Genomic DNA, 23,913 nt, shown 5'->3' on the forward strand with positions numbered 1-23,913 from the left:
AGCTGGCCAAGTGGAACTCTGTCACGTGACGAACCACGTAATCGGCCACGGTGCGGCGCCGCTGGCAGCTGCTCTGCACCACGAGACCAACCGCGTTACAGCATGGCGGCGCAGCCACAGGGTGGCACGCCGCCACGCTGAAGGCTCGAAATGCTACCGTAATGTAGCTATCGCTACAGTAATAAACAAGAATTAAAGCTGTAAAAATTGGGACGCTGAAGCTTTGTTTCACCTAACTGACCTCACTGCTGCTGTTAAAGGGGCTCTGAAAGGGGCTATAATAAAGTTGTGGTATGAATGGGATGTTAAGGCACCCCGCTTCAGGAATATTCTCCAGCATGATGTTTTTTTCATGTGCTTTGTAGAAGCCGAGTTATGTGTAGCCAAAATTTGAATTTCAGAGTCTTCGCGCCTTTCCCCGTTCTCTGATCACTTTTTGCACACTGGAAGGTTGGCACTTCTCCGTCTGCCCCACCTCCGGCGGCAGAGCTTCCCGACCTGCTGGAGCTACGTGGCTTATTGGCCACGGCCATCGTAGCTGCCTGTCATCTGAAAGAATCTAGCCAATAGTCGCCGGAAAGGGCTCGCCAACTTTCGCACGTGATTGTGGGTTCTCTGCTGCGTGTAGAAGATTATTATTTGGCTCGGGTGTTCTTGACAACTCAATGCAGTGATTGAGAGTTGATGTGCTCTCCTTGGAAGGTGTTTCAGAGCCCCTTAACTTCTTGCCATGCATGTCAATCAGCTAAAGTGCGAGCTGCAAGCTCGAACAGATGATTATTTGCCTGAAATGACCACCAAAAAAGCAGCTGGAGATTTTTTTCCTTCGGCAAACGGAGCGAATGCGGTTGAAAGTGACCATCCGACCTTCGTGCATGATTTGTTCAACCTTCGCAACTGTCTTATCTGATTTTCAGTGCCCCTCCCCGTTATTCATTGTGAATTTCAGTGTGACGAGCTGTAAACTCCTTACATCACTTGTGGAGGACTTTCACATCTATGCACAGCTCTCCTTACTCTTGCATCGGTTGACAATGAATGTCGATAGGTTGAGCAACTTGTGTGTTCAGAAAGAGATTAACTGCGTGAACTTCGCACCTGGCAGTAGGAGCAAGGGGGGAGCTCATTACAATCGCCGAGCCAAGGCTGTGTCGCAGCGGACTAAGTGATGACTTATTTGGGAGATGAGGAAGCAGTTTTGGCCCCATTGGTGCTTTGGAGACCTTACCTTTTGGATTACCCTCGTACAGCAATAGCATTCTTGATTCTTTTGAGTGTAACAATAGCCTAAAATCGAATGCTCTATGAAATTTTTTGGAAAAACAATTAGTGGCTACTTTTGGATTTTAAAAATGGCACCTGATATTTACCTCGATAACTTTTGATAAATTTGAAGCCCTGAATCGAAGGACCTCATTTATAACATTGAAATTATTTCTTGGTGAGGACATTCATATAAGGAATAGCTGTAGGGAAGTATGCTATGTTGCACTTAAATCTTAACAGCTTTTAGGCACATAGTGTGCACATAAATTTGCTCTTGATTTATTTATGGTTTTGAGAATTTTTTTGCACATTTTACTTGCCCAGTCCTGTCTTGTGCCTCAGCCGCACACAACATGCATGTATGTAAATTTCACTTGGATTCCTGACACTACCTTATTTTTGAGTCTGAGTGAAATTTGGAGAGCCAGTTAAGTGCTTGGTGGCTCCTTAACCCTTTCAGGCACCATTTTTTTGTTTTGATCGAAACCTAAATAGTATATTCAGGCTTCAAGGAAGAGAATTTGTTTTCCAGCATGAAAGACCGGCGGGTAAATTTTTACAGCAATGTTCAAAATTCTTGTCAAAGTGTCAGGTTTGTTAGGAATGGCAATTCTGATTTGTCAGATGGCACCCTAGGGATCGTTGAATCACTATATGGATAGAAATGGAGGACAACATGCTACATGGCTCACTGTTTTGCGAAATATTTACTGCATTCGCTATAATACGAAAAACCAACTTATTTGCGACAAGAAAGATTCTAAATTCAACTGAAAGAAGGATGAAAGGTGCTCTTGGAAAATGCTGAGAGTTTGCTGTGCACGCGATTGTGTACAAAGCACCTGAAAGGGTTAACCTTGCTGTCAGCAGTAGGCAGTGCAAAACATGCCAAGCTTTGAATTCTCAGAATTGTGTTGTTTGGGGCAAGATTATGGAAAACAAAAGGCTAAGTGGGTTTCTTCGAGTACATATCTTGTTGGAAAATAGCTCCATTGGGGCTAATTGGATGCTCTTATTTTCTCTAGTGCTAAGGGGACAGGGATAGAAAGCATATTGCAGACCTTCTGAAGCCTTTTTTCTAGTGAGCAGTGTGTCATCTCTTTATTCATTGTTTATTTTGCAGGAGTACAGATGTACTAGAATTTTTAAGTTTATATGATTTTGATGATGTGACAGGCACAATTGGCTGTACATTTTGAACATTTTTTTTATTCTCTAATATTGTGCATGGCGGAAACAAAAAAAAAAAGGTGCTTTAGCATTCTTGCTGGTGGTAGTGTGGGATGGCTGTGTCCTGGGGCCCAGAGGTAGCTCTGCATGTGGAATTTATGCCTGCCATGGGCATTTGTTCTGGCTGCTGTGGAGGAAATGAAATCCACACATCGTCAGCAGACCTGGAATGTAGAAACATCTTTTTCATCTGCATGATAAAATTATGAATCTGTAGTCAATTTGGCCCTTTAGCTTGCAGTGGTTTTGTAACATTCATGTAAAGTTTGGCCGTACAGTTTGCCATGGGGAGTAGGCATACTGTCTCTGAAATTTGTCCGAATTGGCAAAAAATTGCAGGACACTGCAGTGCTCGTAGTTCTTGCATTGTTGACCCACTGGAAGTTAAGGGGCTCCAGGAAGTGGTAGTCTCACTCAAAACACTGGAAACTATTTGAAATTGGCATTTTAACAGCATTATCAAATTGTTTAGTGTCAGTGTGGCACTGCAGATTGTTAACGTCCTGCTGTGTCCTTTGGCCTTTCTGGATAGGAACCAATTTGAACTTGCTCATACTGCTAACAGTTGTTGCATGCAACAGTAGTGGTGACCCACATATGTGCTCACAATTTTGAACTAGACACCCCTACGGGTCTGTGATCAGCCCAGTACTGTTTAGTGTTTTAATTCCTGTAGTTAGACTCAAAAAGCAGCTGTGCCTCACGCATTCTCGGAGACTTGCCTGTCTCAATGGCTGGTAAGGTGTGCAGAGGATGGAAGACAGTCTGCAGTGCCTGCACCCATTGTTTTGTTGCCTTCCTGGATGAGGTAGCCATGTTGTCAGCCAGTGCTGTGAGTGTGGTCTAACCCATGCCATCTTTTTGCCCCCCTCTCTCAAAGCAGACTAGTTCTCCTGGTCGTAATTTTGAGAAACTAACCAAGGTGAGTAACCGCGCTGCCGGGTGTCTTGCATGTCTTTTCTTTTTAGACCAAGAAGTGTTCGGTTGAAGTGGTATTTTGCTGCTTTTATGTTGGTAAGCCACAGTTTATGCACAGGTAGGCCCAATATGAGGGGGGATAATGAGCTCGCTCACAGAAATGAATTCAGCTGTTACTTCACTGAAGTTGAAAATTTCTCATGGGCATCTGTGTAGAGGGAACCATTTGTAAAATGGGGAAAAAAAAGTTTTCCAGTCATATTTATGGGGTAATCATTAGTTGAACGCAGATGTGTTCCCTTTGAATTTGAAGCAATGTGTACAAAACTGGAAAACTATGAAAAAAGCATTTCGCTTTTTTAGTTACCTTACCACCCTAGGTCGTTCTCTTATGAAAAATGTGTCTGGTGTCTTCCTGAAGGAAGCAAGGAAGTTTTTACAATAAGCTTCAACTTTGAAAGAGATGTTTTTACCCTAGTGTTTGGCGCATGATTGCCTTAGCCACGTATTGTACCACAGAACACTAGCACATTTCTTCTAGGCTAATTTCTTGCAGCTGGGTGCCTCCAGAATGCATGTGCCTGTCCGGTAAGCAGCCGTGGAGTGTGTGCAGGCTTCTGTAGCCTGTTTACTAAGGTTGGGGAGTGTAACAAGGCCTGCCTCTCTCCCATTGTCAAATACGCTGTAGCGCTTGGCATGACCAAATTTTTGCTGGCTGATGAATTTTCCATCTCTTGCCGACAGATGACCTTAGGCCACTCAAGCCTTCACATGCTGCTAGACTGCCCATCTTTGTGAAAAATAGTTGCAGACCTCAAATAATGGTTGCACTGTTTGTGGCACAGATATAACGTTGGTACTGAAATGTAGGGGTGTATCAAGACCCTTGAGTGTGATCAGAGGCTCATGATCGTGACGGTGTTCCGAGTGCTTGAGAATACCTGTTCTAGTTCCAGGCTATTCAGACTTAACCTTTTACGTCTGTGGTACTTTACATTCAATGTTAAGAAGGTAGTCTTCCGTGGTTAGTATGTTGGGAATGGTTTTCGTTCGCGTCTTAGGATGCCTCTTAGGTTTTTAAATGAGCATAAGCCTGCGTGTGTTGTCCTTGTGAGCAAGTCTAGCTGTGGCATGTGGTGTGTCAGATCTGAGCCAAGCTCCTCTATGGGCTGGTTGTGTACGGCTGCTGTTTCTGCTTTGATTTTTTTTCCGTGCTTCTTTACAGTGCGTTTTGTTCAGTATTGCCCCTGTATTGGCAGTCTTCTTCTTTAGCTTGAATTCTGATAATGGTGCAAGGGATAGAATGCAGTAGAATCTTGTTGCTCACTCTAGCTTAGGCCCTGGCATAAGATATACAGCAGTGCTTAGCTCAGGCAACTGAAGGTGCATCTTCTGGCTGACAGATAACCGGCCGTACCGCGACTGTGCGTACGACATCTACTCCACTTTTGCTTCCTGTTCCTTGTTTTGTATTCGTGGCTGAGCAGGTCCTTTCCATTTCACATCCTCCCGCCAGTTGTCGTATTCTTATGCCAGTTGGCACTTCGTTGGTGTGCTCCGTGCCGCTGACGTTAGAGAGTGCGTACAGAATGGTGAAGGTAAAGCGCTGTTCTTAGAAAAAAAAAGTGTAGCTGGCTCAGTGCATGATCTTGCGTGTTTTCCACTGTCGAAAAGGAAATCAGAAAGAAGCAAAGACTTTGCTGGTTAGCACTCTTCTGACTTAGACTGCTTGTGGGCCTCAACACGGTAATTTGGATTGCTGTTTCAAGTGTCAAAATGTGGGAGTTGCAACAAAAAGCCTTTCTTTTTCCACTGTTTTGTGCAGAGTGCACTGCTTTATACTCCCGCTTCATGCTTTGTCATCTTGATTTGAGCGCCTAATTCTTCTGTCTTCAGTGTTCAGAGTTGCAGCTGTGGTAATCACTTAGTTATGGGGCCTTGCTTGCAGGTAAGTTTACTATGAAAAGTGACCGTTAAAGTTAAAGTGTAAATGCTGGCTCAGTGCGTCGTCTTGCGTGTTTTCCGCTGTCGAAAAGGAAAACAGAAAGAAGTAAGACTATTCTAGTTAGCACTCTTCTGGCTTGGACTGCATAGACAGCCCGCCCAAAGTGCAGAGAAAATCGAATGAGCGATGATAACTTTGTATGTGGCAGAAAAAAAGTTGTAACGAGTCTAGAGGCAGTCTTTGGAAGGTTGTTCCCCACCCTGGGTTGTTCTTAGGAGAAAAGGCAGTTGTACATTTGTGATATGTTTGTTTGCAGGGTGCAGAGCAAGATTCCCTTTGTATTATTGCAAAGCGGCACTTTTTTTGTGTACCACTTCCGTCTTCGTTGGTTCTGTGCTATTAGGTATCCATTCGCGATCAGTTCCAACTTGCCCACCCCTGCACCCTGCTAGCTTAGGGGGAGGTGATTGTCTGGTTCCCTCGTTGGAAGTGGCTTTCCATGTACGGCAGTTTTTCAATAGGCAACGATTTGAGCTCATGATGTCTGTGAAATAGTGCAGTCTTTTATTGTGGGACAGTATTTCAGCAGGCAGTGATGTGCTAACGACATCGAGGACGTTGCATGGTAGGATAAAAGTCGAATGCAGCGGCTAATGCTCCACAAAGGAGGCCCTCTAGACAATACTGCCAACTGGTACCCATGACATTGTGGTTGCAATGCAAAAGAGCCTAGGCTTTAAGTGAAGGAGGCGGTCCGTTGTCACTTTGCCGTGGTGCATGGGGCCTCCTCAGCACTAGCGACTGTGCACCCTCTTCTCTAGCATCCCCCCTTCACCTTTCCACAGCCCAGCCCGAACAGTGAACAACCTGCCTAGTCTCTGCTTCATTGAAACCGTGGCATCATGGGAACCGGTTGATGGCTTTGGTTGTTTTAGGCATTCTAGACTGTATGCGGCTGTAGTGTGCTAGGTCTACAAGCTTTTACAGTGTCATGCTAGTGCTGTGCATGCACTTCAGCAAGGGTTGCATCATTCTGATTGAGCACCCTGTTGGCGGAGACTGCCATCCACGCGGGCCTTCATTCCTTTCTTTCTGCTTGCTGGCACACCAGTACGTAAATTGAGGCATGTGCTATCTCTTGCTTGTTTTTAAATTTATTGTTCTGGATGGTTTGAGGTTGGAAGCGTGCATAGTTTTCTATTTCTATCTGCCTTTGTGGGATGCACCTGTCATAATGTGTGAGCGTTGTTATAGTCAGACTGTGTTGGTGGGCTTTATGTTGGCTCAACTTGTGACTGATGACCCAAGGGTACAGAGTTATGACAGCATTGATCTCGCAAATGAGCAGTGCAGAACGGTGGAAACTTGGGCAAGTTGGTACGGAACTGATATGTTGCAGCTCATGGTGCAACGTAAGAGATTAGTGATTAATACCAAGAATGCAATGTGAATACCCCTGCTACTCAATTCCAGCTTATTTGCGAACATTCATTTAAGCATGCACTTATCGGTATTATTCATGTCAGGCTGACAGATGGGAAGTAGTGAGGGACAGGATGGTTCTAGCTTTAGTTTGTACAGATACTCACTTGATTTATGTCTGTGAGATGCAGTAGAGCGCATTTTACTGGTGGTGTGGCAGTGGTGCCTATGTGCATGTATCAAGTCGTGTACTCTGTTAATTTTATGCCAGATCTTCATTGACCTGGATCCTACACTCCCGAGGCAGTGACAAGAGATGCGAGTTAGACACATGCACTACCAGTTTTAATTCGCCATGATTAGTCACTTTTTGCTCACCTCATTGCTCCTTCCTTCTTTTTTTCTTTTTTGTGTGACTGACTGCAGACTGCAGACTTGGCCAATTCGACAGCCAGCGAGGATGACAAGATCAAGGCCATGATGTTAATGTCCTCCCAGGAGTACGACCCTTCCAAGTATGCAGTCGTCCTTGAGATATTTCCCTCTTTCCATCTTACGCAAAGTTTGGTGGCTCCTTTGCCTGCATCTGGCTTCAATTTCATGCAGGGTGCCTGTGTGCTAAGTATGTATTGTGGGAGCCATTCCGTGCTCAAGGCGCCTCAGTGTCGGGATCACTGTTGGTATAGGACTGGTAGAGAAGTTGGCCAGAGTTGGTGCAAGCCAGTAAGACTGGAACTGTCATCACAGTACAAATTCTCACTCTGTAAACCAGCCATAGTTGGTGCTGCATTACAAGGCTTTTCTTCTGTGCAATTGAAGCAAGTTGTGCGGACAAAAGCACCAGTTCTGGAGCGGAGAGCAACTTTGAAGGGAGAGAAATGTGGTTGTTGTCGATGCTTGATTGTTGTGGCTCTGTTTTGTATAGTTCTCTGGCATCTTGAAGGCTCTGATCCACTGCTGCCATTTTGTTGGGTGCAGGTACGTAAAGAGCCGTAGCATGACGGGTCCCCTGCCGCCCAACTACACCTGCTTCCGGTGTGGCAAGAGCGGCCACTGGATCAAGAACTGCCCCACCAACAATGTGAGCAGCAGCAATTGCTAGCTTTTTGCAACTGTATTGAAGTCCATGAAGTGAATTTAAACTTGTTGACATGGGGGGGTGTATTTTTCTTTTTTTTGTGGCACGAGCAGGCTCAGTTAATCATGATGCTCTGTCGAGCCATGATGTATGCGCAACTGCAGCGGATTCACGGTGTCTGAATGCAACTGTGATTTTGCTTAGTTTATGTTTAAGCATTGTGACTTGTTGGCAATAGTAATAGCATGAGAGCTTTCACTAACTCTGTGGTTATGTAGTTTAACCATGATGTCAGCAAACCGGGCGCTAGTGACCACTGTGTGAATTTCCTTTTCTGAGCATCTCTATGGAAACCTGTTGGCTTTTTCCGCAAGGCTGCATTCTGCGCTATGGTACTCCTGTGGAGCTATTGCGGTGCTGATCAGGGTGTCTCGAGAGCCACTTTGTCCTCCATCATGGGGCAGGAGACTAAAGCGCTGCATCATTGCTGCTGCATCCATTTTTGCTTGACCGTGTTGCTATTTTTCAGATTGAGGTGAAGCGGAGCACCGGCATCCCACGCAGCTTCATGGTGACTGTGGATGGTCCCGACCACAAGGGTGCACTCCTCACCAGCACGGGCGAGTTCGCCGTGCCGCTCATCGACCAGTAAGTTCAATTTTTATCAGCGGCAGTTTCCAGTCATGCAGTGCCTTCTATTTTTGGATAGTCTTTTTACTACTCGAATGTGGACTTGTCTTTCAAAGTTCGCTTCAGGCAGTTGATGCAAATTTTAAAAAATTGTATGATAATTTAGACTTGTTGGTACTGCAACTTCAAGTAAGCACTTCGCACGAAGACATGGAGAGAAAATACCCGATGAACGTAGTCCGGTGTTAATCTGGTCTTCTTTTTGTTGTTGCCATTGTGTGTACTGTTTACTTGAAAAGCCTGACGCCCAGTTGTGCAATCTGTAATCTGGTACGTTCCTAGTGGCTCGGCTTGTTGACAAGGGTAGCCAGGCTGGAGGTGGAGTAAGAGACCTAACTTTGTCGAAACTGCAGTGATGAGTTTGCGCCATCAATGGCATCCTTTTCACTAGTGTTGCACCTTCTCTGCCAGTCCAGAAGAACTGATGTGCGTTCGTGTGTGTATCTGCAGTGAGGCCTACAAGGAGGTAAAGAAGGAGAAGCCACCCTTTGTGCGGGAGCCCACACCAGAGCCTGTGCAGGAGCCTCAGTTGCCAGATGAGCTGCTCTGCATGATCTGCCACGACTTGCTACAAGATGCGGTGCTTATTCCTTGCTGTGGCAACAGCTTCTGCGACGACTGTGAGTGAAGAAGACTCATATTGAGATTTTTCTTAAATGTAACATATTGATGAGAATAATTTGAAGAAGCTGTAATGACTCTTAAACTTAATTTAAAAAAAAAGGCATTTCATGGCAAACAGTATTCCTCTCCGTTGTAGGTCGGTTGTATGGAAAATGTGCAATTGTAGATTTGTATGTCTCCTTATGTTGCCAAAAGAAGGAAACGATTTAAGTAAGTGTTACTTCGAAAAACTTTAATACAGCACACAGGAAAAAAATGAAAATTGGTTATTGGGGAAAGGAAATGGCGCAGTATCTGTCTTGCATCTCGCGGACACCTGAACCATGCCGTAAGGGAAGGGATAAAGGAGGGAGTGAAAGAGGTGCCATAGTGGAGGGCTTCGGAATGATTTGTAACACCTGGGGATCTTTAACGTGCACTGACATCGCACAGCACGTGGGTGCCTTTGCGTTTAGCCTCCATCAAAACGCAGCCGCCGCGGTCGGGTTTGAACCCGGGAACTCCGGATCAGTAGCCGAGTGCCCTAACCACTGGGCCACCGCGGCAGGTCACAAGAGCAACACACAGGCCCAGTATTGAATCCCAGCATTTGACAGATAGTAGGCTTTGCCTATTTGTGCCATAACACCCAACACCCAGTTAGTACCTTTTAATCCTTCAATTTCCAAATGCAGATTATAAAGACATTGAATGCAAGTGAATATTTACAAAAAGGACGTACCAGCTGGTTTGAAATCTTGTCAGGTGTACCTAGTTGTGCTTTGGTGCTAAGCTCTTCTGAAAGGGCTTTTCAGAATTTTTTTTGTTGTGCCCCGAGGCTCATTGCTTGTTCCGTTGCTGTTATGGCAGTTATCACTTCGCCAATCTTTCATCCCTTCAGGTGTGCGCCAGGCCCTGCTGGACTCTGAGCAGCACGAGTGCCCAGTGTGCCACGAGACTGACATTTCACCCAACAACCTCATCCCCAACCGCTTCCTGCGCACCGCGGTGCTCAACTTCAAGAACGAGACTGGATACACGCGTGTCCGACGTGGGCAGGTGCCGTCCTCCGCCGCTGTTGCACCACCCGCAGCCGCGACATCTTCCCCGCGAATCGGGGGTGCAGCGGAAGGATCTCCTACTCCTCCCCCAGTGGCACGACCTGAAGAACGGGATGCAGAGAAGCAATCACCTGCAAAGGGTGTCCCCGCGAGTGGTGACGCCGGAGATGTGGTCGACACGGCGTCGTCATTGGATGCCGTGGCAGCACCAGTGGGGTCGGATGATGCCAGCCGCAGCCCACCTGCTGTTGGGTGAGTGACTGCCTTGCCTTTGCTTCCAACTTTCAGACTGGCGTGATATTGAACTCTCTCTGCATTTCATTATCATCTTTAGATGAAAAGCATCTCTTCTGTAGTTTTTTTTTATTCTTCACTTCACCTGCTACCCTAAAGAAAGATGGGAGGGTATTTTATTAGGGGTGTGCTACTTAAAAATGTGGAAAAAATAATTACGGAATCTTTTTTAAACATGTTTTGCACATACAGCAAAGAAAATTTTGATTCTGGTCAAGCATGCATTGTGCAGTTGGAAGCGATTCTTCCACTTGGTTTTGCCATTTGCCCTGTTAAAGCTAAACCTTGATGTAATGAACCTCCATGTAACGGATTCCTCAATATTACAAAACTTCTCAATTCCCCAATGCCACCATCATTGAAGCGCATATGTTTGTGAACTCGTTTAATGAAGGCCTTGCAACATGCACAGCACTCTAATAGCAATGTGAGTGCCTTTGATCACACAAGTGTTGGCACTTTAGATGAGAGTGTGGCTTTGGGCTCATGGGGTAAACTTAACTCATTTTACAGTCGAGCCCACATATAACGGCCCCGCTTAAGACGAACTTCCGCTTATAACGAGACCTGCACTACCGCTAAAACATACATTGTTTTAGTGCCACAAAATCACGCGTATAACGAACGTCATTAAGCCCTGCTGATAGGTTACAGCAAACGGACGGTGTAAACTCTGCGCCGCACCGCGAGATAACCTGCCTCCAACCCTTTTGTGCGCCCGGCCCGCGGCATGTTTTCCCAGAGACTCATCGCAGGCCAACTGCCCGCCCCGTTTCGCGTTGCTCCCGAGCAAGCTACCCTTCTCCGCCGACGCGCCTTCCAACATCGCCCTCCTGCCCCTCCTCGTAACTCCGCGCCCCTCTCCTTACTCTCTTGCAAATCCACGCATGGCCTCCGCGATCAACCACGCCGCCGCTGGTGCCGATCGTGGAGGCCACGCTCCGTGAAGCAGGCCTTCCTTGGGAACCAATTGGTGGCTGCACTGACGCTCACGGACACCCCTCATTGGTCTCTCCGCTGGCGCTGTGCGTCTGTATCTTTAGCTTGATTGGCTTGATTGCCGCCTGTGCACGTTGCACGTCTACCCTATCGCGAGCTTTTGTCACTCTTGTTGCGGTATGGATGTCTCGATGGCTTCGTTCAAATCTTTGGCCCTGGTTGTAATTCGGGATGGCGGACGGGAACACCATGCCTATTTTCATTGTATTCAGCGGTAGAGATGATGAAAGTGGCTGGGCGGAGGTGACGGCCACTGGCGAGCGGAGCTGCTTCCGCAAGGCCGGCATCGTCGACACAATGTCTGATGCCGAGCCTGATGCTTCGAAAGATGACCAGCGCGGCGGCGATTTGTGGCAGCGCGTCGCAGACTCCAACATGGGGGGTCATGGCATTGGTTGGAATGATTTCATTTCTGTCGATGACGGCGCCGACACTGTGGAACCGTGCGTGGACGAGGGCATTGTTTCTGAAGTGCGGGATGAGGGTGAAACTTCGGAGCCAGCACCCATAAGCGTGCCTGTAGCAATAGGCTACATAGAGAGCCTCAGAAAACTTGTCTATGCCAAGGGCCTCGGCGAAGAGCACGCTTCTGCTTTAAATAAACTGGAAACCTGCCTCATTGGATCTGCGCTGCAAAAACACGTCTGTTACGGACTTTTTCGTAAAGAAAATATTTACTGTTTTGACAAGCAACTGTCTTTAAAGCTGTGGTCCACTTAGTACGAACTTCGGGATATAACGAATGGACGCCGCGTGACGCTCATGTTTGTTATAAGCGGGCTCGACTGTGTTATAGTACCCCAGTTCCTGTTATTCAAAAGCATTTTGTGCCGATGGGCATAACACTAGTAGTCATGGGTGTGGGAAAAGGTGATGTGTAGTCTTTATCTCTAGTGCTGTCACTGGGTAGGCTTGAATCAGTAGTTGGGAAGCGTCTAGCTTCTAGCTAGAGAAAAAGACATGAAGTTGCAAAAAAATTAAAATCTTTTGGCATGTACGCACAGCGCAGCTTTTGCTGATGTTAGTGCATTGCACAACATTGTGGAAATGTGTGACTGTTCAATATTTGACCACACTCCACAGCTCATCCCCTGTGAGAAAGCTTCTTGGCTCATCATGTGCATCGTCCTTGCTTTGCAGCACTCCTGGCGAAAACCCTCCGGGGACACCGCTTGCGGACGAGCACCCTGACGAGCCCGCCGCACCAAGCCTGGATGAGGCGCTGACCATGTCACCCCAGCACCGGTCAAATGACGAACACTCGCCCTTGCGGGGGCCCAATGCGGGCGGCAGCCCATCATCATTCGGCAACGGCGAGGAGAGCGTGTGCACCATCTCAACCATCACGACACGTGTGCCCTCATACGCGGGACCCATCGCGGTGAGCAGCATCTGCGGTTCGCACTCATCCAGTTTGCATGATCTTCGGCAGAACGCAGAGATGGTCATGGCTGGATTTGGTTGAATTTGTTCAGTGGCACTGTATCCAGCAGAGCTGGCATTTCTGGCTTGGAATTTTATGTGGCAGACCAGTCCTGCTTGAATAACAGGATATGTTACAATCAAACTTGTGAGCTGTGTTGCCATGACATGCGGTAGCTGCACTTGCTACAAAAAACTGATGTTCCCGTTCCCGGAAGTTTTACGACACCATCCATTGCTGTCAGTGGCTGCTGGTAACTGTAGTCACTAGCAGATTGTGTGGCTGGAAGCACCTAAATTGCTTGGTTGCACGGTTTCTACTGTTTCTGTGACCATGCCGTGTCAGTCTGCATTCATGAAGAGAAACATTTGTAGAAAATGCCCGTAAAGCCGACTAGCCAACAAGCTTAGCTGAAGTCTTTTCTTTGCTTCAAGGCGGCAGTCAGGCCATTCAGACTATGGCCATTGCAGCTTCTCCTGAAGCAACGCAGGCATGTCTAGTTGCTGTGGGTTGAAATAGAGGCGAAATACAGTAGCCCACTGAATTTTCGCACTCAAATATTTTGGACTTGCACAATATTTCAGACTTTATTGAGGAACTGTCACGCACTTTATAGGAGCCTTTATGCATTCATAACCAGTATTTCGGACTCAGTGCAGTCCAGAAGCTCGTATTTTTCAACCTAGCTGAGACACGAGCGAGCATTATTGCCACAACCAGCCGATTCTTCACCGCGATGAAAGACATAACTGAAATGGATACAGTTGTACAGGTTGGCTTCAGTAAGCTTGATGGTGACGGTGGTGATGATGATGATTTTTGGCTATGCTTTTGATATGGGCAGTCAGTGATAGTCAGTTGTTTCTGTTCCTCACTGTTGCCACTTGAGTTAATGCCATACTCATTTGAGGTGGCCAGCAAAGAAGGGCTCGTGAGCCTGCGTATACAGTCGTGTTGATGGCGGGATAGCTGCAGCATCTACTGTCCCTCGGGCGGGTGCCTCGACCAAAGGGGAGGCTAAATTTGTTTGCGGCATTGCCTGTGGCTGAATCACACACTTTGATGCCAGTTATGTGATTCTTTTTACACGATTTTTCAAGTCCCTGGCGTCCGAAAAATTGGTTGGCAGCTGTATTCATTTACTTCTGAGGGAACAGTGCTTATGTAGAAGCGGGCAAAAGGGTTCGCACAAACAAGAGCCGCAGTGGCCCTGCCGAGTGAATGTTAAAGTGGCACTTGACTTAACCTCTCGTCTCTTTTGCTCTTTACCTGTGCAGCTACCGGGACGCTCTAACCGTGACTCTCCTCTGGATCCTTCCAGGGGGCCTCCTGGACGAGGTGAGCAAACTTCCTCAGCTGCTGTGTATCTGCTGGGTGTGTTTGGCCGGTTTTCCTTAGCAGCTGTGCTGCACAAGCAACTTGTGCGGTTATTTCTCAAAGTAGTGCGTTCACCAAAGCACTGCTTGTGAAGAAAGCGGGTTGTTTTAAACCTGGACGCCACATGAGACGAACAATTGGCATGCTGGCCAAAAGGATAGTAAAACCTCGTTTATTCGACCCCCGTTAATTGCAAAATTCGGTTAATACGGACTGACGCCGGAATCCGAGCAAAGGCCCAAGCTACGGGGGTTTTATAGGTAAGCTACTGGGGTTTTATAGGGGAGGTAAATACGTTCTCCCCGCTAAAGGGGGGACACACAGCTCATTCAGGCTGAAAATTCGCAAAAAAAATCGTCACTTTTGTCATACAGTCGCCGGACTCTAAGGGCCCGAAAAATGGTCCAAATAATCGAACAGTCCGAAAAATCCGTGAAGTACAAAAAAAAATCACTTTATTGAGATGAAATTGGCTTAAAAATGTCACTAATTTTACCTCGCGTAAAATTTCTCTTGCTGGCGAAGATTTGCGCCTGTATTTGCGCCAAAGTTGTGCTTTCACTGTACACGCTAGGACAGCAAGGTCACCGCATTTAGTTGGAATACTTCCCACGCTTCTTTGACGGACCCGGCGGGTCCATGTTGTCCACAACCCGAGTATGCACCACACCGCTCGTCAAACACACACAAAGATAAGGCACTTTTCGCTCAAAGCGGCGGAACCGCCGGACGCAATCGCAAAACGGCGAACGGATGGAACTTTGTGAAACTGAGCGCCACTCGGTCGACACGGTCAGAGAAACCCAAGTGACGAAATGGCGAACGTATGAGACTTATGAGACCCGCCGCGGTGGCTCAGTGGTTAGGGCGCTCGGCTACTGATCCAGAGCACCCAGGTTGGAACACGAGCGTGGTGGGCGCGTTTCGATGGAGGCGAAATGCAAAGGTGCCCGTGTGCTGTGCGATGTCAGTGCACGTTAAAGATCCCCAGGTGGTCGAAATTATTCCGGAGCCCTCCTCTTTCTTCCTTTCTTCTCTCAGTCCCTTCTTTATCCCTTCCCGCTGAGATGTGAGATAGCTCCTGCACAATTTCCTTCCCCCAAGCATCAGTTTTCAACGTATACGGGACAAGTGATAACTGCCTGCGACAACGTCGGCAACAAAAGCAAGTTGACGGCGATGACAATCGGGCTGCCACCTCGAAGTGTAGAGATCGCAGAGACCTCTACTGGCAACATTGAGGTACCGAAAGTATGTCAAGCCAATCAAACTGCAGCGTAAATCCACCTCAATCCAAGATGGCGCCTTTTGCGCCACTGGGAAAGAATGCATGGGAATGAATGCAAGTACGTCTATGTTTTCATTCCTCTTTCCGCAAGCATTTATGTGCTACTTTGTTGTTGTAGCCCGTGACCTTCGGCCATTTGGGAGACAGTTCAGTGTACAGCCTTTTAATAAATTTCTCATAGGCAACTTAGGTTTTGTCATCGTTGCTGCTGCTGCTGCCCTATGGGCTACTTCAACCACTATCCAAATTGATCATAGTAAGCATAGCTACTCGATCTGACGACACCCTGTCAATATAGTAACGGAAACAAACCATGAGGATTATCCAGTGGCGTTTGAAACTGTACTAAAAAAACAGCGGACTTGGCTTGGCCAGCCCTGAAGTGGTGGCATCGCATCGTTAGAAGTTTCAGCGAAACTTGCTTCTGCTCAACAAATGATTATGAACTCCTGAAGATCAGTTCTTTGCACTGAGAACTGTCAAGAGTACAACTGTTGCTCATTCCTAGTCAAGGGCTTGGTAGCAGGAATCCAGCATGAATCAGCAATTTAGCATGGAATTTCTTGCCCAACACAGTGGATTGTGTGTGATATGCAGTGCACAGAGTGGATGGCTTCCTTAGTCTGCAGATCGCAGAGGAACTTCGGCTTCTGCAAGGCATCGTAACTGTGCTTTTTTTTTTGGAAGCCTGAAAGAAGCAGGAGGCCGAAGGAGCAAAGAAGCAGATGCATAAAGAGCATTGTCTTGGTTCAGGAATTCAATGTTTGACTACCAAAAAAAAAAAAGTTGGAAGCAGCAGTTCTGTGTTGGATAGCTCAACGGCTTCACTAGTAAACTGGAGGCTACTAACGACCTGACATGGGTGATAAAGACCAACAGTTTTGGGGAACGCCGTTAAAGGGAAAGCTACAGCTGAAAATCAATTTAGCTTGTGTGGTTCTGTTGGTAGAAGTTTCTTGTGCGATGAGAGGAACATTTGTGATATGTAGCAAATATTTTCATAAGCCAATATGTTCCTCCTTGAAAAAGATATTGGTGAGACCTTGAAAGTCCTTGAATATTTCGGCTCAAAGCAAGCATGACCCCTGAATGTCCATTGCCCAGGTTTTCACCAATATAGTTGTACTTTCACGCAAACGGTTCTTGGCAGTGTTTGGATCGTTTGTTTTGTTGTTGTTGTTTTCTTTTTCTTTTTTTTCATTTATGTCTGAATCTGCAAGGTATTGGCTGCAATATGATAGGGCATATAGGGCAGAGGTCCCCAGCGGCTGCAGAGCAACTGACCACGGCGGCGGTCAGACCTGTGACGCAGCGGAGGGTGCTAAGAATCTCTGGCTCCTGACAGGCCGCCATTGGAATCTGAACCTGGCAACGTTTAACGCTAGAACTTTAGCTAGTGAGGCTAGCTTAGCAGTGCTGTTTGAGGAACTAGCGGGAATTAAATGGGATGTGATAGGGCTTAGCGAAGTTAGGAGGACAGGTGAGGCGTATACAGTGCTAAAGGACGGACACATACTGTGCTATCGCGGGTTAGAGGATAGACGAGAACTATGTGTGGGATTCCTCATTAAAAAGGATATAGCTGGCAACGTAGAGGAGTTCTACAGTATTAACGAGAGGGTAGCAGCTATAGTAATTAGCCTGAATAGGAGGTACAAGCTGAAAGTGGTGCAGGCCTACGCACCCACATCCAGCCATGATGACCAGACCGTTGAAAGTTTCTATGAGGACGTAGAATCGGCAACGAATAAAGTAAAATCGCAGTACACAGTACTGATGGGCGACTTCAATGCGAAGGTGGGCAAGAAGCAGGCTGACGACCACGCGGTAGGTGACTATGGGATAGGCTCTAGAAATAGCAGGGGAGAGTTATTAGTCGAATTCGCGGATAGAAATAATTTACGGATCATGAATACCTTCTTCCGTAAACGAGGAAAACAGGAAGTGGATCTGGAAGAGCCCCAATGGTGAGATTGAAAATGAAATCGACTTCATACTATGCGCTAAACCTGGCATCATTCAGGATGTGGCCGTCCTCGGAAAGGTGCGTTGTAGCGACCACAGAATGGTAAGGTCTAGAATTAGCTTAGACTTGAAGAGGGAACGGAAGAAGCTGGTGAAGAAGAAGACCATTAACGAGTTAGCCGTAAGAGGGAAAGCACAGGAGTTTAGGATAGCGCTGCAAAACAGATATTCGGCTTTAACTGAGGAAGATGATCTTGATGTTCCATTCAATGCACGATAATCTGACATCAATAATTACGGAGTGCGCAGTAGAAGTTGGCGGTAGGACAGTTCGAAAAGATACCAGGAAGTTAATTCAGATGACGAAAGATCTGATTAAGAAGCGCCAAAACATGACGGCATCTAACCCTACCGATAGAATAGAACTAACGGAGCTATCAAAGTTAATAAATAAGCGCAAGGTAGCCGACATAAGGAAGTTTAACATGGAGAGAATCGAGCATGCTCTAAAGAACGGAGGTAGCTTAAAAGCAGTGAAGAGGAAACTAGGCATAGGTAAAAACCAGATGTATGCATTAAGAGACAAGCAGGGCAATGTCATTAGCAATATGGATAAGATAGTTACCGTAGCCGAAGAGTTCTACACAGACCTGTACAGTAGCCAATGTAATCAGAGCGTTAATGAGAAAGACAGCAGTGCACAGGAATGTGTCATCCCGCCAGTAACGAAAGATGAAGTAAAGAAAGCCTTAGAAGCAATGAAAAGGGGAAAAGCAGCTGGGGAGGATCAGGTAACAGCAGATCTGTTGAAGGATGGAGGGGACATCGTGCTAGAAAAACTAGCCACCCTGTATACGCAATGCCTTATGACCTCGACTGTACCAGAAGCTTGGAAGAATGCAAATATTATCTTAATTCATAAGAAGGGAGACGCCAAGGACTTGAAAAATTACAGGCCGATCAGCTTACTATCCGTTGCCTACAAAGTATTTACTAAGGTAATCGCTAATAGAGTCAGGGCAACACTAGACTTTAATCAACCAAATGATCAGGCAGGCTTTCGTCAAGGATATTCCACAATAGATCATATTCACACTATCAATCAGGTGATAGAGAAATGCGCAGAATATAACCAACCTCTATATATAGCTTTCATTGATTACGAGAAAGCATTCGACTCAGTGGAAACCTCAGCAGTCATACAGGCATTGCGTAATCAGGGGGTAGAAGAGCCTTATGTCAAAATACTGGAAGATATATATAGCAACTGCACAGCTACTATAGTCCTCCATAAAGTCAGCAATAAAATTCCAATAAGGAAGGGCGTCAGGCAAGGAGACACAATCTCGCCAATGCTGTTCACCGCATGTTTACAGGAGGTATTTCGAGGCCTGAATTGGGAACAGTTGGGAATAAGAATAAATGGAGAATACCTAAATAATCTGCGATTTTCTGATGACATTGCCTTGCTGAGTCACTCAGGAGGTGAACTGCGAATCATGATCATTGAGTTATACAGGCAGAGCAGATCGATGGGTCTAAAAATTAACATGCAGAAAACCAAGGTAATGTTCAACAGCCTAGCAAGGGAACAACAGCTCACAATTGGCGGCGAGAGCCTAGAAGTTGTTACGGAATACGTCTACTTAGGGCAGGTAGTGACAACTGATCCGGATCATGAGAGGGAGATAACTAGAAGGATAAGAATGGGGTGGAGCGCATATGGCAAATTCTCGCAGATCATGAGTGGCAGTTTGCCAATTTGTACAACAGCATAATCTTACCGGTACTCACCTACGGGGCAGAAACGTGGAAACTAACGGAAAGAGTTCAGCTTAAGTTAAGGACAACGCAGCGAGCCATGGAAAGAAAAATGATAGGTGTAACGTTAAGAGATCGGAAGCGGGCAGAGTGGGTGAGGGAACAAACACGGGTTAATGACATCCTAGTCGAAATCAAGAGAAAGAAATGGGCTTTGGCAGGGCATGTGATGCGAAGGCAAGATAACCGCTGGTCTTTAAGGGTAACGGAGTGGATTCCAAGAGAAGGCAAGCGGAGCAGGGGGCGGCAGAAGGTTAGGTGGGCGGATGAGATTAAGAAGTTTGCAGGCAAAGGGTGGATGCAGCTGGCAAAGGATAGGGTTAATTGGAGAGACATGGGAGAGGCCTTTGCCCTGCAGTGGGTGTAGTAAGGCTGATGATGATGATGATAGGGCAGAGGTGGAACGCCATGACATGGTGGGGGGGGGGGGGGGGGGGGGGGGGATATGTAGGATTTAGATCATTGTCATTGTGTTACAGAATAAACCTGAGCTCAGGCAGACTGGTTTTTAAAGCGAAAGCTTTACTAGGCTATGTCGGCGGGGATCGTGTCTGCAAAATGTCTGCAGCTGTTGTGGGTAGCTCAGAAGAGGCAGCGTTAAACGAGTTGTTGTAATCGGAAGAGGATGATGTGAGGTTGCTGCCCGAAAAAAAATTTGCGAAATGAGATGAATAGGTAATTAGGGTGTTCAAAAAGTGTGCGGGACCAGAGCAAAAGTGTCGCGAAATTTGAAAATGCTGGAAGTAGGCGGAGCTACAGCGTAGCGCCAAATTTGAGAAACCGGATGTGTCGACAGAGCCAAGGTGTGGTGACAAGTGTTGAAAACTCGAAATGGGCAGTCACGTGACCAGTGATAAGTGATTGATACATAACCAGGAGATGGAAAAAATGATAAATTACAGGCAGTTGAGTAATTAATGAGAAGCAAAAGGTAATGGACGCATAAATAGACTGTACGGGAATATAGGGAGTGGGCGGGAACGAAGCTTGGCGGAAAATTTGAAAACTCGAAATGGTTGCCGGGATGAAACGAGGGTATAATCAGAGTTATTCGCTAACCAGTCAATCAAGTGAACGAGAAAACAACCATGGCACCAAATATGAAAGGCGACTAGTGTCGAGGAGGTGTCAACGCTTTCGCATTCCAATGTGGGTGGCCGCAGTGATCTCTAATTTTTTGCTTTGAGGATACTGACCTTAGTCACCTTAGCAGGGACCCTGGAACGGTGGGGGAAGGATGTCGACCCAGTCTCCTATAGCTGGCACTTGGATCAGATTTCTGACAATTCACACACTTCAGTCCTAGGACTCTTTTAATGCAAAGCACAGTGGGGTTGAGCTACTTGGCTTCATAGCCAGATGTAATGCATTTCACATATTAGTAACCTAAACCAGTCATGTCCCAACAGAAGTCGACTGTCTGACCCGTGTACATGATCATGATTAGCAGAATTTAAACAAACTGTGCACAAACTTTTCTATTGCAACTGATCACTCCTCGTGCCTGAAGCTTCCCATCTACAAAGCTTCCCATATCAATTCGTTTTATATTGCCGTGAATATTTGCACCCTTTTTTCGTTCGAAATCAAAACCGCAAATGCTTCCACATTTTTCCAGATTGTTGGAGTTGCTTTTGGTTCCTTATCTCGAAGGTACCTTGCCAGCTTTAAATTGAGCGCGGCCAAGTACTGCAGCCATTCAGTCCAACAACCGCGGAGCAAGCTTGTGGCTATCGCCGCCGCCAAGTCATTCAATTCTTAGTGGGCGCGAATCAGCCCCTTAAATAGTTTCTTTTTGGAAGTTTTGTAGCAAGAGCTACATTGGCCACGAGCTCGCAGTTCGTGGCATAGCCGAGCTAAGCCACTGCCACTTTTTTTCGTTGTCTTCCTGACTGCTGGAGCGTCGTCACCACAACGTGACAATTTGCATCAACCTTTGAACTTTGAAAAATAAAATATAATAAAATATAAAATTTATTGTGTAAATGAGCATTAAAAATAAAATAAGCTCGAAGCCTTGCCCCCTTACTCAAAAAAAAAGTTCTGGGGTCGCTGCACCTTAGTGCCCATTTAGGGGGATCTTAGAACTATTTTTCTTATTTTTTGATACATGTCACCTGTGGGCATCTTGCCGATACCCACAGATGACTCGCTTCTTGGTGGAGCCGCGGAAACACGAAAGGCACGTAGTCACTGGCGTCAATTCAAAACGAAATATCACTCGTTCACAGGCATTAGCTTCTATCGCATCACTATCGGTGATCATTTCTGTGTGGATGCCTACGCGTTTGGCGTCAGCTCGAACTGCGCGTTCGTTGTTTTTGCCCCGGAATAGGAGCCAGCGACGGCACTGGCGATGTGTCGTTCACGCCGCCTGTGTCGGACGGTGGCAGCGCACCAACCGTACTTTGACCTTCGCCCTGCGGAGGATGCGTCAATTCCAGCGTCGACTCGAAGTTCGCTTTCGTTGTTTATGCTCGGGAGCAGGGCCGGCGACGGCAGTGGCGATGTGTCGTCGTTCACGGCGCGGGGGACCGCGACGCGCTTAACGTTTGTTGACGATGCGGTCGGCAACGCGGACAACCTTGACTTAGGAGGCTGCGCTGAACCAGGCTTGCGGACGGCTTCCAGTTTCCGCTACTTCGTCCCATGCTTCGAAGACTTTCTCAAAATGGCACCGCGCTTCTGGAACGGACAAGCCTAACCAATCAGAGCGCCGTTTTGATCACGTGGTTTTTTTTGTAGCCAATGAAAACGCGGTGCGCATTCTCTCTAGTTCGTTGTGGTCGTCATGGGGGAAGAAAAAAACATCTTTTTCTCCATGGTGGTTGATGTGTCCGCGAACGGAAGAACCGCCATGTTGCTTACCGGTTTAAAAGATAAGCTGGAGGCGCGAACTTTGGAAGGAGAGCAAAAAAGCGCCGGGGGAGCACGTAGTTACCGAGCGACGGCGTGGGATGATTTGACCTCGATTTCAAAGGCAACTCGTGTGCCTTCGGAAATTTAACTGGCTATTACGAAGCAGATACTGGTTATTTCTTTCAGAAAATTCGATGTCACGTGCAAAATGAGCTCGTGAATCCGAATATGACGAAATTGACAAAGCGATTTTTTTTGCGAATTTTTGGGCCGAAAGAGGGTGGCCTTAACTGCCACACCATACTGTGGCATGTTTAATTGTGGGCATTTGCCTCTGCGGTGTTGGGTGAACGTGATTTCAAAAGTCTGTTGTAGTAGTTTCAAGAACATTGTCTGCGTCCTTTACTGCAGCATTTAGAAATTAACATGATAGCTGAATAAGTATGTGAATTTGCTTTTCTTTGTTTTGTGAAATGCGTTGCATTAATATTTTGTCATGCTCACCTGTGGGCATTCTAATGATATGTATCCTTCGTGCTTTTTTTTTTTCTTGTTTTTAACTGGCTAACCAAGGTTTCTGTGTCATCGAAGATGGTTTTATCCACGCTGCCTACCACTAGCCCCACCAGCTAGTTTCTGTAAATCTCTCGTGTCCTTTTGTTTTTCATTTTGCAGTGTAATTGTGATTCAGCTGTTTGATGGTTTTTCTAGTCACTGATTGATGGCACAGCAATAACCTCATGACAGTGTTTCTCAGTCTACCAGGAAGCCTTTGGCTACCGGCAGAGGTTCCTGAGTAGTCCAAGGGGGCCGGGTTAGCAAACAGTTACAGCAAATGTGCCGATTGTGTTGTTAGTTTTGGTCTGGTGTTTGGCCTGATTACAGGTTTACTCAAAACAACGAGCGAAGATACATTGCACCAAATATCTCCAGTGGTACACATCCACCCCATGGACTTGCGTCAGAGCTCAGGAATTACGAACATTTGCTCTGAGGGTAACTCTCTGGGTCATAACTAATTTCTCAGGAATTGGGCCAAGTGCTCAGCCAAAAATGGGTGGTTGGAAAGAGCTTTGGGGCCAATGGAAATATCCGAAGTGGTTCTGAAATGCCCATGTGGCATGCAATGTCGGGGAACGTTTTAAGAACCCCAGGTGGTTGAAATTAATCTGGAGCTGTCCATTGCAGCGTCTCTCACGGCCCATTTGTAGCTTTGGGACATGAAACCCTGCAATTTTTTTTTTAAATGCTTGGTGGGCTCTCATTTGATGCGACCTGCAGACCTGTGGGAAATTCAGCAGCACTGATTCATTTTTGAGTTAAGGGGGGAAGCTGGTCTTTATTGATAATTTTTATTAATGAAGTCACAATTATGAACTTTTCAGGCAACATGTATTTTCACGTGCTGATTCCAAATATGGAATTTAATTTAATGTACAACAAGTCATTGTGGACTTGATGCAATACGTTATGTAACTTTTTGTGGAGAGCTTTAATGAAATTCTGCTGCCGGGAACTTGCTAGAATGTATGCCGTCCACTTGTCTTGACAACAAGCTATGCAATAAAAGTAAAATTATTATCCTGCCTGTCACAGAAGTTGAGTTACAGGGTTTTGAACTTCGTACTTCACAAAGGGGAAGAAAAATTTGTCTTCCTGTTTCTGAAGTGACAA

General features: G+C 46.4%; 1 protein-coding gene across 1 annotated transcript in view; it reads left to right on the forward strand.

The window, feature by feature from the left end:
- The window catches only part of snama (something that sticks like glue), a 109,284-nt gene that overhangs the window by 62,102 nt on the left and 23,269 nt on the right, over positions 1 to 23,913 (forward strand). The window contains 8 exon segments of the mRNA XM_077635043.1: positions 3,380 to 3,418; positions 7,208 to 7,296; positions 7,760 to 7,862; positions 8,389 to 8,507; positions 9,000 to 9,169; positions 10,054 to 10,465; positions 12,647 to 12,887; positions 14,207 to 14,267. Of these exon segments, the coding sequence (XP_077491169.1) occupies positions 3,380 to 3,418; positions 7,208 to 7,296; positions 7,760 to 7,862; positions 8,389 to 8,507; positions 9,000 to 9,169; positions 10,054 to 10,465; positions 12,647 to 12,887; positions 14,207 to 14,267 (1,234 nt within the window).

Source organism: Amblyomma americanum, chromosome 8, assembly GCF_052857255.1.
Source record: "Amblyomma americanum isolate KBUSLIRL-KWMA chromosome 8, ASM5285725v1, whole genome shotgun sequence".
Taxonomy (NCBI): Eukaryota; Metazoa; Arthropoda; class Arachnida; order Ixodida; family Ixodidae; genus Amblyomma; species Amblyomma americanum.